The following is a 17,013-nucleotide window of genomic DNA, read 5'->3' as shown; positions in this document are numbered from 1 at the left end:
AAAAAAAGTTCGTTACCACCAATTAAACGTGTCGAGGGGAGGAGTTTATGTTGTCGCCTCCCGTCTTTGGCTGCCAGTATTTTGCCAAAGAGTCGATGGTGTGCTGTCTGGATATCGGAGGATTTTATCGGGAGAAATAGCAGCTGTGAATGCGTACGAGAGAATATCAGCGATGCCGCCATCCAGTTAATGAAGTAAGTATTTAACACTTCTCTGTGGCGTTACCAACATGTTTTGAATGATACTAGAGAAATGGACTGTTAACTAAAAGCCTTTGCTTTTTTTCCACGTATTTCCCTTTAAAATCAACTTAACAGGAATACAGTATTGTAAACGTTAGCTCTGCATGACGACTGGAACGATTAAGTAAATCAGCAATTTAAATTTTGTAATCTCGTGATGTATTTTTTTTACTGCACATCCTGGTAAAAAATCTGTCCAACTTAAAGATAGCGTTTTAAGAAATACCGTTAGTAATGTTGTAATAACCACAGTGATACGAATGGCGTTTTTAGCCAACAGATATTTGAGTGTTAGCAAAAATATCTCACAAACATTAGCGTATGATAGCTATGACTTATTCATAGTTGATATTCTGTCCGTCGTGACGTAACGTTACTTACCGTACATTTTATGCTTTGTAGTATTATATATTGCGATGGGAAGAAGGTGACGTTAGCGAACAGAGCTAATATACACCTGTCGTTGTGAAACTGTATTTCTTGTCAGGAACAAGTAAATGTTTACACGAGCTGCGGTGAATGGTGTTGCATGTTTGTTTACACTGAAGCTACGCGTGAGAAATACAACCTCAGCATTTAAAGTTACTATGTAGGGGTTTATCACAACTGTTTTGGCACCTAGCTAACAATTGCTGTCGTTCTGTAAGTACGGGCTATCAAATATCACCAAATATCTTCGCAACCGTTGCAGATAGAAAGGTGAAACTAAAAGTAGATTACTCCGGCGGCAAAGAGGATGAAAATGAGATGATGAGTGTACAAATTTCACCTTTTGTACTCTCAGGAACCGGTTAAGATAGAAAGACGAGGGAGAAGGCCGTGTCAGTAAGACCATAGGTCAAAACTTGTGTTTTGATCTAGCTATGCACTATGTTTGATCTATGGTCAAAGCTAGTGCATAGCTTTGACCTACCCTGAAAGGTTAAAGCTATGCACATGTCAGGTACTACTTTCAGGGTACCCTGACCTACTGTTCGCAGGATGTTGCAGTCTCTGACTGCTTTGGTTCTTGTTTATACTTTGATTTCAGTGGTGTTAAACAGTGTGTGGTTGTGTTGTCGGTTACTCTGGGAGACACAACAACCAGGGAAAAGTAGCTGGTGTTTCCTCTGTTGTTGTAGTTGTACCCGCTGAACGTGGGGCAAATAGCACATGGCCTTTTGTGATTTTAAATCCAAGCCTATTTTGCCATATTACAGCATTTAAGAAGATGCATACAACACGTAGCCCTTCATCTATCCCATCCGGTGTCTCTGGAGAAGCCCTGGACCTAACCTTGTCAGGCTCTACGCTTCCTATGTCCCGAAGACCCAGCAGTGCCTCGCCAGGGAAACACTTTTCTCGATCTGTGTCAGTTTCTGTGGCAGGTGACAGCAGAGGAAAACGCAACACCTTGGTGAGTGCAAAGCCATGTGTGAATGAGAAAATCAGACCATCTCAACAGGTTGCTTGTTTCATAGTTATGAATGATAAATATGTGTAATTTTTTCAAAAGATCATTCAGAAACAAATCCTTTGTATCCACAGGGGGAGGCCAGCATTGGTAGCTCCCGCTCCATCAAGAACCTAAGGCGGTCCAACAGCACCACTCAGGTTAATCAACAGGCACACATCAGTTTGAGGTACGAGCACACATATACACACACTTGCGTATGTAATAACACTTTTAGTTGTATAGGCATTATACGTTAACCAGACACATCCTTGCAATCTTTGCATTTTAGATAATTTTCGTCAGACAGTCCCTTATAACTTAAAACAATACCTTTTATGATTGCATAGATTGCTTAGAATGCTTCTTTTCACTGAGCAACAGCTGGCAGCCCTGAGGCTACAGCAGTTTTAGACAATAGAACTTGTGGCACGCCAGCGCCTGCATAATAAAGAGACAACGGAATTTGGCGGCTGTCGCTGGGGTCGTGGGGTGCAAGAACTTGCTTTTTCCCAGGTTAAAGGGGGAGAGCCAGAATCTCTAGGTCAGGTTACCCCCACCACCGAGACCCATAGAAAGAAGTGTGTGTGCACACTCGGGTTCTATTGTCCGGCAGCTGCCACCCCCTCCCCCCTTCTTTGCCTCTTATGCAGAGCAGCGGGGCTTTAAATGTTGAGTTTTTTAAAGCCTCTACTTGTCTATGAGTTTTTTAGCTAGTGGGTCAATTTGCACCCCTTTCTTTCTGCTGTTTTCTCCCCTCCATGCATCGCCATTGCAAAGCAAGAAGTAGAGGAATGCTCTGCTTGAATAATCTCGTCAGATTGCTTTTCACTGGGACAGCTGGCTTCACCCCCCCACAACACCTCCACAACCCCAAAGATACACACTCAAAATCATCCCAGACAACACAGGCTGGCTGCAACACAGATACCAGTGGAGGCCAGGCCAGACGGAAGGTCATCGTACATCTGCACCTCATGATGAAGGTGCTGTGTGTAAGGCTATTTGAAGGAATGAATGACAGCCCATCAGGATCAACATATGCAGGCATGCATTTACATGGAATCCACACTGGGGTTACCCCCAGCAGACGGCCAGCTGCCTCATGCAAAATTCCAGTACGTAGGCTAGAGAAGATAAGGGAACGAGTCCTATGTCTGCAGCTGTCATTACAATATTTAATCACAAAAGCTGCCACTAAAAGCATGACCTACAGTCCCTGCTTTGTAGTGAGTTGATTAATTGTGTGTTGTCGTGAACTGCTAAGCTCTTGGTTTTGTGAAAATTAAGCCCAGTGTGTGCTTTGTCCTCCACTCATGGGGGTAGATTTGAAATAATTTTCTTGCCTCAAAGCTACCACATCCACCTTTTAAAGAGACATTTCAACTGAATTACTGAAAACACAGTTTTTCACCAAATTGATTTTATCTTTGCAGGTTTTGCAGTCACAATCGGTTGTTATTTTATATTAAAAGTAATTGTAGAATCAGTATTTAAAAGGATAGTTCAGTAATAACACACTAAACCTGTGGATGGATTCTGTGCATTCCCAGTCAGGGCCAGGGTGAGGACTACCTGTCCCTTTTTGACAGCAGCTCCGATGGACGTAAGAAAGTGGCCAGCCTCAGCAAGGCGTCCCCAGAGAGAACCACATGGAACATCTTGGTATTTGCCATCATCTTACTGAATGTATTTGCATCTGTCTAATGAATGTTACTGATTCAGTTTGTAATAAGAATATGGTTCCCTTCATTTAGGACGATCAGCCGAGAGCTTTCCCCCTGCATTCAAGCTCTCGTAGTATTGGCAGTATGGACTCTCCCACCAGCCAGTACAAAAGAGAGCCCAGCATTACTTTGGCTGCGACTTTCACTGCCAACAACAGGTGAGCAGACACACACACACACACACACATACAAATGTGCAGAAAAAACAGGAACAAACCAAAAATCAGCAAAGTGACTACTTGCACTACAGCATTCTGGATAGCTACTTGCATCTCGTGTTTCATACCTGTTGATCAAGGAAGCTGATACGCTTTCAGGAATTCCACCCACACGCTGAGATGTTTTCTTCCAAGAATTTTTTTTTTTTTAGTTCAAGTGGGGGTCAAAGTATGTACTGTATCAGTTACTGCCATGTCTTCAGGCGATGGATTTGGAAACATGGTTGTGTTGGTATTCTAAATATTTCACACACACCAACACCTTTGCAGCTGGTTAGTGTCATTGTACCTTTTTGTGCTTTTCCAGGAGCAACAAGGGGGCTGTTGGGAATTCTGTCACCACTATCTTGCACAACAACTACTCTGAGAAGCCACTCACACCTAAGAGCTCCAACCAGAAGCCTTCCTTTAAGTATGTCGTGATTAACTGCTTGCATGACGTTGTTATAGGGATTTTAATTAGACTAAATCAATTGAATTAGCTAATTTTGGACAGAATGACTTAATGTGTATTAAGTGCTGTCAACGGTATAAATGCTTATATTTTGGGAATATAGACAAGCCTATACTGTACTGAATGTCACTTTAATATTCTGCTCTTTCCATTCCTTTCAGGTAACTATGATTACTAAAGCCTTTGTGTTCGGTTTCTCTAAATTCATCATATTTTCTTTCAGCAATATTCTGAAGGCCACAGCAAATGATGAGCTGTCAGTTGAGAGTGGCTCTCTGACTAAATCACAGAAGAATTTCTCATCAGCGTCCTCCACCTCAAACAATAGGTCTCCCATGTCTGTCCATCGCAGCAGCCCTGTCCTGTCTAGAAGGAGAGAGGTCACTGAAGAAGAGGCTGAAAGGTCAGACCCCCTATGCTCTTTTAGAAGCCTGCTTCAACACTGTTGATTTTAATGTTCTGATTTGAAATGTGTGGTGACTCATAGCAGCTCCTTTTTTTTTTCACTCGAAGGTTTATTCAGCAGGTGAACCAGGCTGCAGTCACTATCCAGCGATGGTACAGACACCACACACATAGACAATACACAAACCAGGCAGCAGTGAAACAAATCCTTGCCAGTAAAAGAAAGGTATTCATCTTCCTCAGATTGTCTTACTCCTTCACTCTTTGTTTCCATAGCCTTCACTGATTTTACACCTCTCGGTCTACATCTACTGCATAGAAACTCTTTGTATCTGACCTTTTCAGGAGTGGGAGGAGAGAGCTGAGGAAGACAGATGCATGGAGCAGCAGCAGCAGAAAAAGGAAGACGATAGGAAGCAAATTCGTGAGGAGAAAGCTCGTCTGGCTCGTGTTGCTGCCATCCAGGTGACTTCAGTTTTAGCATTTGATTTCCATTAACTTAAGAGACTTGTACGAGAGGTGTAAAAAAAACAGTCAAAACTGAGGAAGCATAGTCTTAGATACTCTAACTTTTAATCCTTAATATCTTTTAAGCTTAAAACAGGCTGGAACCTACTCTTCTTATAATGCAGCTCCAATGAAACATTGTTTGTTAAGCACATAATACTTCTCTGACATTTTTGAAATCATGTCCACAACATGCCACAAAGGTTTCCTTTGTTAGTGGAGAGTCTCCAGTGACAAAGGTTGTTTTGTATGTAATCTCAATGTAGTTATTTCTTTTACAAACTTTGGGGGTTCTACTTTCCCAAATATAAAAATAAACTTAAAAAATAAAATAAAATATAGAAATAAACATCTAAAAAAATTCTAACACACAATCATCATGATCACTGCAGAAACCCTTTCTATTGCCACAAGGACTATCAGCTACTAACTCAGGTTAATGTAAACGTTGGATTGAAATAAGCGTCCTAAACAAACACTGATACAATGACCTACCTGTGGAACCAAATCTCCATCAATAGGCCATGCACTTAGATTCTATTTACTCGGTAACCTTAACCGTTGATATGCAGCACAAGTTTAACAGTTGATGGCTTCCTTCATTGTCTTACATCTCCCCTTCATGGTGTGGTCCAGGAGCTACAGCAAAAACGGGCCCACAGGCTTGCAGAGGCAGGGCATTTAACTGTGATGGAGCTGGAAAATGTGAGTCAGACCGGTGTAGTCGGACGCAAGAAGCCTCCGAGGATCTCTCCCACTAACAGAGGTCCATCCTCACCAAGCAATAAAAGCCCTCTCTCACCCACAGACATCAAAGCTAAGAACACAGGTCTGTATCTGTTCTGCTCAGGGTTGCTGAAACTTCTGCTACATCAGCAGTCATTTTTAGTCATTCCTGCTATGAAATGCTTTCTTTTCCTGTTGGGGAAATTGTTTTAAAGACGTAGAAAAATTATATCTTTGGCACATGAAGTATAGTTCTCATAGTTTTGATGTTATAATTATGTAGAGTAGTTGTGATATCTTAGTCAATAACCGGTGTATTGAACATGGATACTTTCACTGGAGTCTATTGTTATAAATGTATTGATTGGTTGTGTGTTTCCACAGATACTAATTTGAATGTTGTGGCTGATTTGAGTGAACTGAGCTTCAGAGCTATTTCTCCAGCATTGTCCAATAACAGAGGTTCTCAGTGTTCTCAGGTGAATGAACCTTATTTATTTATTCATGTATTCATTCATGTATTCATTCATGCATTCATTCATTCATCGTCAAATGCCCGCGTCTTCCACTGTCACGGGGTGCTGGAGCCTATCCCAGCTGACTAGGGGTGTGAGGCAGGGTACACTCTGTGCACCATGCCAGTGCACCACGGAGCCACACGTAAACAGACAACCACGTACGCACACATGAATATCTACGGGCAGTTTAGTTTATTTTTTCTGACATGTCATTACAACAAACTTTACCACCTTCATCTCATTTGCAACATCAACAACATCTAAAAAAAAGGGCTGACAGGTAGAAGCTATTTGGCTTGTCTAGTTCCCGTTCCCAGAATCAACCAAACACCTCTCTCGTTACAACATGTTTTCAACCTATTCATAAAATAAATACAATAAATTTTGACAGTCATTGTGGCACATTGTTGTTTCAAACCATCCATTCAGTCCCAATGAACGTATGTGTCTTCACACGTCTTCATCAGTTCCTTTGTTGAACAAAAGTTGTTTAGTGACCTTTAAGAGCTCCGATGTGACCCAGAGCGTGGTCACATTGACAACCTTAATGTTAGTTCTCCATTATCTTTATTCTCTTTATCTCTGTTTCTGCTGACAATAAACACGGCCTTCCTGTTTGTCTCATAGGAGCAGGAGAACAGATCGCAAGTAGAAATTTGTGTTGAACAGCAGGTTCAGGAAAATGGCAGGAAGTTGATTCATAAGGAGAAAGCTCATCTGGCCTACCATGCCTCCCCCCAGGTGAATAAAATTAAAGTACATCCTTTATTGTAACCCCAAGGTTAAAGCAGTGTTTTTAAAGTGAACCAGCAACGTCAACGCACCAATTCAAATGTCTTATTGTGTTTTTTGTCTCCCCCTGGTGATGGTGTCTAGGAGCTGCAGCAGAAAAGAAGCCATGCAGCTGCAGATTCACAGCATATAGCTGTTATGGAGCAGGAAAATGTGAGACACCCTGGGGTGGCTGGACGCAAGAAGCCGCCCAGGATTTCTCTTTTTAACAAAACTCCACTCCCTCAGAGTAACAACACCCCGATGTCAGCCATAGATGTGAAAGCTAAAAACACAGGTCTGGTGTCACCCACTATGCACAATAACACTCAATCCTACCATGCAATGCACACCTGACTGAATAAGGAAATCATTCCATATCCTGTTAAGATTTCTAGAAATGACAGGAGTCCATCAAGTGCAACAGAACAAGAGGATCTGTTATGAAATAAAAAAGAAGATAAGACTAAGAGATAATGACTTTTTTAGAGAAAGGACGAAATGAGTAATTTTTAATACAGCTGAAATTCCTTAAGAACCTAATTACATCCCGCTTCAAAGCGGTGATGTATTGTAATTGTCAGTGTTTGTGTGTTTGTCCGTCCGTCCGGCTATTAGTTAGTCCACCAAATATCTTCGTGACCAGGCAGAGCACTAGCTTTGATCTTTGACCTATGCAAGTAGGTCAGGATAAAATTTTGAATTCACCGGTGTCGCGTGATGTTGCAGTCTGTGACTGTCTTGTTCTTAGCTATACTGTAAATACAACTGTTTGTTCTTTTGTATATATCTGATTTTTGTTAGTAGAATATTGTTAGTAGAATATATATCTAGTAGAAAAGTAATGATTTAGCCTACATAATAGTTTTGAATGCATATACAAAATAACCCTCATACTGGATGATGTTTACAATAAAGATTTCTGAAAATATCAATACTCTGAAACTGTTCGTCAAATGTTTCCACAGAGTCCAATTTGAATGTTGCAGCTGATTTAGGTGAGGCCTCCAGCTTCAGAGCTGTCTCCCCAGCTTTGTCCAATTGCAGAGGTTCCCAGTGTTCTCAGGTCAGTGATGGAAATCTCTGATCAGTTTTCCAAATTACAGTGTAAAAACATTGAAAGAGTAACTGCAGATAAGCAAATATTCAGTCCCAATGTAAAAAAGTATTTTCCATGCTCCAGGAGATCCTGCAGAGGTCAGTCAGTGTAGAGGACCAGCGACAGGGAGCCTCAACCAGCAGGGCTCAATCTAAAACCACCCTCAATGAGCTGCTGGACACCTTGAAGCTGTTGGAAGAGGAGCCAGAGAGATTGCCTGAACCAAAGTGTTACCATAAAGAGAAATACGCCTGGATAGATGAAGTGAGACTGCTTCACTTTGCTAGTCTGCTTATCTTCAGAAACAGTGAAGTTTTTGGTTATTTTGTCCACAGCAAGACCATACTGACAAGATTATAGAATGTTTTGTAATCGGTATGTTTGTTATGTTATTTTATTGAAGGATGTAGACTCCAACTCTCTAACTACTGACAACCTGGAGCGACACGGTCAGATGAGTCACCACCCTGAATTGCCAGATGGGGGCGCCCTGCTCTCTGAAGCCAAGCTGCAAAGCATCATGAACTTCCTGGATGAAATGGAGAAATCTGAGCAGGAAAGACCTCGATCTGTTACCTCAGGGTCACACAGGGAGGTCAGTATCTAGGATATTATATCCCACAATGTGGCACAAAAACATTTATTTCTTTGTGCTTTGTGTCTTTTTTAATTCCAGTTTTGTGTCATAATCTAACAAGCTTCCGCTTTTCCATCTCTCCATCTGTGTACCCTTTGATTAAATAATGTGGTTCGTCCAAATAAACCAGTTTGGATATTTAAATTTGCACCAAATGTTCTGCGATTTCATTCGAAACTGAAGTGGTTCCTGCGTGTTGCTAGGCGGTGTTTTCAGAGGAGGAGCTGGTTGGTGTCGAGCAGGCGTCTGCCACCGCTGCTGAGGTCAACAGTTCCATGATGAGAATCAAGTTGGAGTTGGAGGAGAAGAAGCGTACTGTAAACATGCTCCAGACAGCATTGGTAAGGGAAAAGGAACCCACAATAATCGACATGTTATTGTATAGAGAAAGTTTAAAATGCTGAATTAGGTTTTTCTTCTCCCTGTTCCTAAGGCTCAGCAGAGGGAACTGTCGGTGAGACATGTGAAGGATACAGAGAAGGAGCTAAGTAGGAACTTCCAGCTCCAGAAGGACCAATATGAAGCCACCATCCAGAGGCACCTCACATTCATTGATCAGGTTGGAACACAATCTGTTTCCAGTCCACTTTTTATTCTCTTTTATGCCTATGATCTGCATTAAGTTCTGGGGTTTTTTCAGCTGATCAATGATAAAAAGAATCTTACTCAGCGCTGTGAAGGGGTGGTTGGAGAACTGAAGCAAGTGGACCAAAAGTACACCAAGAAGATTGCACAAATGCAGGAACAACATGAAATGGTGAGATGTGCAACATCTTGTCAGGAGACAAAGAACCATAATAACGTACTACTCACTGCTAATAACTTCTGCTTCTTTGCTTCTGCATTGCATTTTGTGTGATTGCCTTTCGCCCTCCCGCACTGCTGCTTATGTTAAACTGTCTTGTCTCTGCTTTTGACACCCTTCTTTACTGTATTTCTCTGTCATTGTGTGTGTTTCTTTTTTCCTGGCTTTTAGGTGTGGCAAATTCTGGGTCCCTTGTGCGAGGTAACTTTTTTTCCTCTGCCCAATCATCCTTGGAAAAATCATCTCTCATTCTACCATTCCTTTTTTATCATTTTGTCTGTCCCTCAAAACTTCTATTGGACAGTCTGTCTGCATGTGAGTGTCAGCAGTCTTTTCATTCATCTCCAGACATAGATATGACATTTCTATTGCGTTATATTATTAAGTTAATAGTCTTGCTCTGATTTGGTTTGTACTCATCCTTTAATTACCATTGTGACTTTTCTCATTTTATTATATGGTCCTGTAACATGCACATCTCTTGAATGTATACTTTTCTCATGTAAAAACCCAACCTTGTCCCCACAAAATGACCAATTTCTGTTAAACACATAAGTTGCTGCCAGTGCTATCACTGGTTTTCGTCATTTAGTATTACCATAATTTACCCCAATCTCTCAACAGGAAATCAAGAAGTTAAAAGAGCTGATGAGTGCCTCAGAGAAAATCCGACGGGAAAAATGGATTGACGAGAAAACCAAGAAGATTAAAGAGATCACTGTCAAAGGTAATGTAAACACAGTCTTAAGTCTGATGTTCATACGTCTCTGTTAACATTGTTGTATTAATGAGGGTAGATGGGGAGCGCTTGCATCAAAGCATGTAGTTAGCAGAAGCCACAGAATAAAAGTTTGTTTGTTGGCTGCAGGTGGTGGTTCATCTTTTATTTTAAATTCCAGGTAGAGGAGATAGTAAAAGTATTCAGAGATGGAAAACTTGAGATTCAATATTCGTCAGTGAACATGAACATCTGTCTGTATCTCTGCCGCCCTCAGGTTTGGAGCCAGAGATCCAGAAGCTTATTTCTAAACACAAACAGGAGCTGAAGAAGCTGCGGACACTTCATGAGGCAGAGCTTCTGCAGGCGGATGACCGTGCGGCCCAGCGCTACGTCCATCAGTGTGAGGAGCTCCGCCAGCAGCTGGAGAGAGAGAAGGAGGAGCAGTGTCAGAGAGAGAGGGAACTAGCCAAACAGAGGTAGACACGCGATGTTTACTTAAATCAGATTTGATTTTATGATGTGTATCGTAAACTAGGAATTATTTCATATGTATTGTGTAGGTGTGTGTATGTTTTATGGTTCAATCAGTCATCTTCAGATTACCACCGCTATATCCGCCGCAGCGGGTCACGGGGAAACGGAGCCTATTTCGGCGGGATACGGCGTGAGGCGGGGGACACTCCGGGCACGACGCCAGTGCACCGTGGGTTTTATGGTTTATTTTTACAGAATCATTTGGGTATTTGTGTGTTTATGTCTGTGTCAGATATGAGAAGCAGCTTCAGGAGGAGGAGCTCTCCTTGCAGCAGCAGAGGAGGCGTCTCTACAAGGAGGTGGCTGATGAGAAAGAGAGGCTGGCTCAACTTGCTGCAAGGTAATGTCAGAGGTCACCAGTCTGTCTCCTCAAAAATGTGAAACAGAATAATTTTATTATTCAGGAGACATGCCTTAAAAAATGTTGCTATAGTCTCCAGAAAAAACAAGTTGAATTAAAGGAAGATCCAGAAAAGTCCGCAGGAAATATGCGTTCAGTTTAGAGTGAAATAACTTCCTTCAGTCCCAGACATCCGGGCCCTTTTCAGTGTTTATGTTAATAAATCTGTCTTCCCCTAACAATCCTGCAGGATTTATAAAACATGCTGCCCTTATAGATTGTTGCTGCTTGTCTGTGAAACAAGTGACCTTTAGCAGATACAGGACTGAAATGCGGTTTTTTAAGTGCCAATGAAAGACAAAACAATGTTGTTTTAAGTGCATTTTAATGCGTACTATTTACAGGAGCACAAAATGTTAGGCTTAACCCAAATAACACCAAGCTTTCATATTTTTTCACATCCTCTATGATGACTATGAACTTCTGTCTGTATATCTGTTTACAGAGTAAATGGTAAACAGAGACAAGTAAATTTGTCCCTCACCTGTAACACTAGTTTACGTGAAGTGCATATACAGACTGAATTAGCATCCTGGCTGACAACTGTTTTTTTACTAGTTGATGTACTGTACTTCTATAGGAATTAGTGTGGCTTCTCCTCCCGTCTTCCCTTTTCAAATTTCCTCTGTCTGTCTTACAGGCAGCGTGCTGAGCTTGAGGATCTACGGCGGCAGCTGGAAGAGAACAACTCTCTGGCTGGACAAACTCTCAAAGAGGAGCTGGACAAGACCAGAGAGGAGCAGGAACGGAGACACCAGGTGATGAGTAGAGACAGTGTCAAATAGAATACATATAAAATACTTCTACTTCACCATCACACCTGAAGAAAATCGTCAGCTTAGCTGTCATAGAGTTGTGTCAACAACAAATTAAGTCAAGGTAATTCGCAGGACTAACTTGCTAATTGATTTTCGTTTGTATGACTAGATGGAGTTGAAGGCCATGCAAGAGCGTTTGGACATTGAAAGGCAGTCATGGGAAGAAAACTACAAGAAAAAAGAGGTTTGTTGGACTTTTTTTACAAATATGTGCAGCACTATGCGTTCACAGGCCTTTGTAGACCTCTGGGTCACCAATTCCTTCCTAGGTTTGTGTTTCAAGTGGAACTCTTACAAGCACAACATGTGAAACTTAACCTTAAAGATCAGGAAGTGAGCTTTCTGCTTGCTAAATACTGCATCATTGATATTGAGGATGTGCAGACGTCCCTGTCTTTGAGAGGACCACAAGAGGTGAGAGGCAGTGAAGATTACACCACAGCATTTTTGTGCAATCACTATGACAACAGGCTACATTGATGTGGTTCTATAGTGTAATGGAAATGACAAATTACCTGTTACCAATGTTGAGTCGGGTTGAGTTGAACTCAGCCAGTCAGTCATACAGACAGGAACTTAACAGCCAGTGGGGAATGATGGATGATTCACAACCTGTGCACCTGTGTGTGTGGGTGTGTGGGTGTAGGTGTCTTTCCATTCCGAGTGTGTGTGAAATCAGAAAGTAGTCAAGAGAGACAGCAAGCATGTTTTGTGTGTCCACAGGAAGTGTGGTTGCTGAGCCGTGAGCGCCAGCTTAAAGAAGATCTACGCAGACAGCGTGACAAAGAGATCGAGCTCGCCATTTGGACGCTAGAGGAGGAGACCAGCAAGGACAAAGACGAGTGTGAGAGGGCAGCTGACAACAGGTGTGTATGGGTTATTCCATTCTTACTTTTGCACAACTTATATGTTGTGCAGTTTTTATGTTTGTGTGAAGTCCAGCTTTGGTAAATGTTCATTAAGTCCCAACCAACACTAACCCTTAATTCACACCATTCTCAGGGTGAAGCGTTTGAAGGAAAAATACGAGACTGAACTGAAGGAGTTGGAGCACTCAGAGAGGGTCGCTGTGGAGAAACAGCAGGAGCTGAGGAAGCAGCAAATGGAGATGGAGGCAGAGCTGATTCGACTACGGGCACTGCTAAGACAGAAAGAAGAAGAAAATGAAGACATTTCTCGGGTGAGAAGTTTTCATTTGATAATTTGTATAATCTGAATCCTCTCTATTTATCATCAAGTCGCAGTCCATTACAAACAGCAAATGAGATGAAAAGTGAATACATGATTGATAAAATAAATTGGTTGATGAACATCTATATTCAGACCAGGGATAAGCTGGTGGATGAGCGGTACAGCCTGGAAGAGGTGATAAGACAGGAGTTTGCTGACCGGTTAGTGACATCTGAGGAGGAGAACCGCAGGATGAAGGTGGAGGTGTCTGAAGTCAGAGCGAGGCTACGTCTGGAGGTGGAGAGGGTCACGAGGGAGAAGGAAGAAGAGTTGGCTGAAGTTCACAAACGGTAAGGAAGAAGGGACACACGAGATGAAATGAATAAAAACATGATATACATGATTAATATTGTTGTATTCATCCATCCACCTGTATGTACATACATACATACGTAAGGTGAACATAGGTTTATATTCCCCATAAGATTCCCCAGACACGCCTGAGACAATCAGACCCATCCACAAAAAATACCCCAAAAAAACACAAATCCCTTTTTTTAGACGTTGAAAATTACATTTATTACAAAACTAAGACAAACAATAAGAAATAGCGTTTTTGTCGGGGACAATTTGAATCCACATTCATTGTCCTGGACACTCTTTGTGGGAGCGATCATGATAAATTAGTGTGCATGCTCATGGAAATGAAGGAGCATGTCATCTGTTGGATCAGTGTGACTCACTGATCCAACAGAGGCACACATGATACTTGTCAGTAGACAAAATCATTGTGAATTTGGTGTCTTTTCATGGGTTTGGTTAACAAATCGTGCTTTAATTTTGTTAGACTCTTCTGTTTTTGTTTGTTTGGGACCTCTACTCGCCAAGAAAATGACTAATGTGAAAATGGAACCCAGATGCCTGCACTTATGAAACCAAAACCAAACTCCAAGTTAATTTGACATGTTGCAGCTCCTGTGGGGTTTGAAGTGGGTTCCGCTGTCCATTTGATGGGCGATGGATTCATTGTTGGCTGTTTTCAAACATGAGTTTGTTTATCCTAACAAAAGGCCACTGTTAACATCCACTTTTTTCTCCTGATTTGCCAGAGTGAAGTCAGCTATCTTAAAGAAGGAGGAAACCGTAAGCAGTCTCCGGAAGCAGCATGAGGTGAGAGGCCGGATGAAGCGCTCGGCATCGTCTTCCTGTCAGAACATGAATCGTTAGAAAACGCTGTTATTGTAGTGAGATGACTGACAGTTTGTGTAAATATCACCATGTGTTCTGATAGGCTGCTCTGAAGAGGGCGGACCACTTGGAGGCCCTGTGGGAACAGCAGAGGAAGCAGCTGCTGGAGAAGTGACAGACAGGAAGGCCCGGTCCTCCCTTTGTCCCCCTCTCGCTCTGTGATGCATCGCTCAAGTCCCCCCCACCCACCCCCTCTTTCTTTGGATGTTGTTCATGCCTGCAAGACTGAACCTGTGGGACGTCAGAGTGTTGAACAACGAACTGGACCTACCTGTCCTACCTCATTTGAGAAAAATATAAAATGGGGAAATGCACTGAGACCCCCCTCCTCCTCCTTTCCGGCATGAAGGAGCAAGTTCCCTAATTTATACACAACAGACCAGATGCAAAGACTATGGATGAACTTCTCATTCTTCTTCCCCCTTTTTATTGAAGGGTTTCTTCAGCTTTTGCCCCCCCCCCAACACACACACACACTTTCATCGGAAGCAGGAATGCCTCCTTGTTCCCCACAAAGCTCCTCCAGAAAATGGTTCCAGATGTTTCTGGAACCAACCCAGGCCTGTGTTGGTATGAAGAGGAAACAAATTGAAGGACCGTTTAGAGCCATGGACTCACAAATCAGTCAGCAGCAGAGTTAGAGGATGAGCCACACCAAGTAGATCCAGCTGTTTACTCATGCCCCCCTCCCACCCCCATTCCCCCAAGCGATTGCTAATTAGAGGATCTGTAACCTCTCCCTTTCTGAAACTCTGACCAGCCAGCTGTGAACAGTTTATGTGTATCACACCAAAGCGTTGAAGGGGTTAGCAGTAAGAAAGGAAAGTCGTACTAAAGAAGAGAGAATATCGGATGTCGTGAGAAAGAGTGTCGGGAAGTTAGGTAGCTTAAAGGAAAGAGAGGGAGGGAAAGCAGAATGTTTGAGGTCAGAGACAGATGATTGTAGGTTGGCTTTGAGTGTTCTTGAATGTGAGGAAAAAAGAGAATGGGGGTTGGAAGAAAGAAGGAATGCGCATAGAAAATGTTTATAGGATTAGGAAAACAGAGCTGGGACAGGGCTGGCTGGTTGGAGGGTTTGAGGGGGCACGAGGCATGTGACAGAAGGAGGTATGTTCAGTGAATACTCTGTGACAAAAGACAAAGTGCAGACGTGTGTAAACTCTACAACTGTCTTTTCTGCCGTCCGCCACTGCTTCTTGGCACTTCCATACCCGTTTCTTTCTTATCAGGTGTTTCGGATTTTTAAATTTCTTAACCCTTGGAAAATGGTGAAGACATTTCTTTGTGGGAAAGATTTCAGTAAGTCCGGTCCCTAGCACGAGTTTGCCTGGGGGGGGGGGTGTACGGAGTCACAGGGAGAAACTCTAAACCTTGGAGCAAAGCCTGTTATTTGGGTGAAACAAGATTGTGAAAGACCACAGCCTTCAAATGAGACCTCATATCAAGAAAATATTTATTCTTTTCTCTTTATTTATTTTTTGTCATTCAGCACTCTTATTGGTCCATAGAAAGGCAAAGGTCTCTTTAAGCCAACTCAAAAGTAGAACCTAATAAATCAAGCCATTTTTTGATGGTTTAAATATAGTATGTCAGTTTTATTTTTGACATTTTTATGGTCCGAGCCACGATGTAATTGTTCATGTGAAGTTTTCTGTAATGGAAGGGTAGTATTTACTGTAGTCCAGCTTTATGGATATTGTAGTTTCTGACGTCCAAAACATCAAGTCAAACATCAAATGAGAGATTGTCACATAACCAAATGAACCGCATATGAAGTCAGTTCCAGGCATTCTCCAAAAGCGAAATGTGAAGGATCCATTTGGGAGAATTTTAAGGAAAGAGAGAGTTGGTTGAAATGTGTCAAACACCGCTGGGTTTCACGGTTGCTAACTGATTCACAAGGCCGGCTGCCTTTCTCTGCCCCGCTGATGTTGGCACAGCAGACGGGACTGTTGACCTCGGAGGCGCGAGGGTGGCGGCGTGAGTTGGCATTCCCTGCGCATGCTCATCCTGAAAGTGCCAACGAGCCTTCCCTTTGTGTGTCTGTGCTACCATTCCTCCCACTTTGACCTGGGACGACCCCACGGTGTTTGCATACACACTTACCTTGGTGCACCAGTGTGTTTCTGTTTCCCAGTTGGAACTGTATGCAATCCCATCCAGCTGTCCTCACACATTGTTCTGACTTTCTACACTTTCTAGCTCTTGCACACAGTTTTCTCCTGTTAGTCTAGTTTTTATTGTTATTCTTGCTGATGGTTCGAAAACTGTGTAGATGACTGATCTGACAGCAAAAGAGAATAAAAAGCAAAGACTATTGGAAAGACACACTCTGTTCATCGTTTGTCTTCTCTGGGGGGAAAACAGACAATTGTTTGCTTTGTTTTCAGCTCCCTCCCTCCTATCATCCCTCCCTGCCTCCACCCATAACTCGTGGATTTGGAGATGAAGCATCTTCAGTCACATTGTGGAAACGGTTTTATAATGAAATTATTTATTCACTCCGTAAAAATATTTCAAAACTACTAGCGAAATATTTTCTTGTAAATTTATATTTTAGTTTCAATGCTCTTCGCTGCCT

At 42.3% G+C, this 17,013-nt stretch overlaps 1 protein-coding gene across 4 annotated transcripts; it reads left to right on the top strand.

Annotated features, from left to right (window-relative positions):
- The first annotated feature begins 59 nt into the window (after positions 1-59).
- Positions 60-16,760, top strand: cep131 (centrosomal protein 131). Of its 4 annotated transcripts, none has more exons than XM_068304741.1 (30): positions 60-194; positions 1,442-1,638; positions 1,770-1,864; positions 3,228-3,339; positions 3,432-3,559; positions 3,927-4,031; positions 4,297-4,476; positions 4,587-4,704; positions 4,824-4,943; positions 5,622-5,814; positions 6,096-6,190; positions 6,857-6,970; positions 7,106-7,298; positions 7,969-8,066; positions 8,184-8,363; positions 8,503-8,694; positions 8,940-9,077; positions 9,170-9,295; positions 9,377-9,493; positions 9,713-9,742; positions 10,166-10,268; positions 10,537-10,738; positions 11,029-11,136; positions 11,837-11,954; positions 12,124-12,198; positions 12,738-12,880; positions 13,017-13,194; positions 13,338-13,534; positions 14,294-14,354; positions 14,476-16,760. In XM_068304741.1, exons 2-30 carry the CDS (start codon positions 1,453-1,455, stop codon positions 14,545-14,547), a joined length of 3,777 nt encoding a protein of 1,258 aa, XP_068160842.1. In that variant the 5' UTR covers positions 60-194; positions 1,442-1,452; the 3' UTR covers positions 14,548-16,760. The 4 variants fall into 4 exon arrangements, with proteins under 4 accessions (XP_068160842.1, XP_068160841.1, XP_068160843.1 ...); XM_068304740.1 differs by having other exon boundaries at positions 9,713-9,856; XM_068304742.1 differs by lacking the exon at positions 9,713-9,742.
- Positions 16,761-17,013: the final 253 nt, after the last annotated feature.

Source organism: Antennarius striatus, chromosome 21, assembly GCF_040054535.1.
Source record: "Antennarius striatus isolate MH-2024 chromosome 21, ASM4005453v1, whole genome shotgun sequence".
In the NCBI taxonomy this organism is placed as follows: Eukaryota; Metazoa; Chordata; class Actinopteri; order Lophiiformes; family Antennariidae; genus Antennarius; species Antennarius striatus.
This window is presented reverse-complemented; position numbering and strand designations above follow the sequence as displayed.

Excerpts from the sequence above, each read along its gene's own strand:
- cep131 (XM_068304740.1), top strand. The coding sequence starts at position 1,453 with ATGCATACAACACGTAGCCCTTCATCTATCCCATCCGGTGTCTCTGGA. Across the intron at positions 1,639-1,769 it reads GAGGAAAACGCAACACCTTG|GGGGAGGCCAGCATTGGTAG; the intron begins GTGAGTGCAAAG and ends TTGTATCCACAG. Across the intron at positions 5,815-6,095 it reads CATCAAAGCTAAGAACACAG|ATACTAATTTGAATGTTGTG; the intron begins GTCTGTATCTGT and ends GTGTTTCCACAG.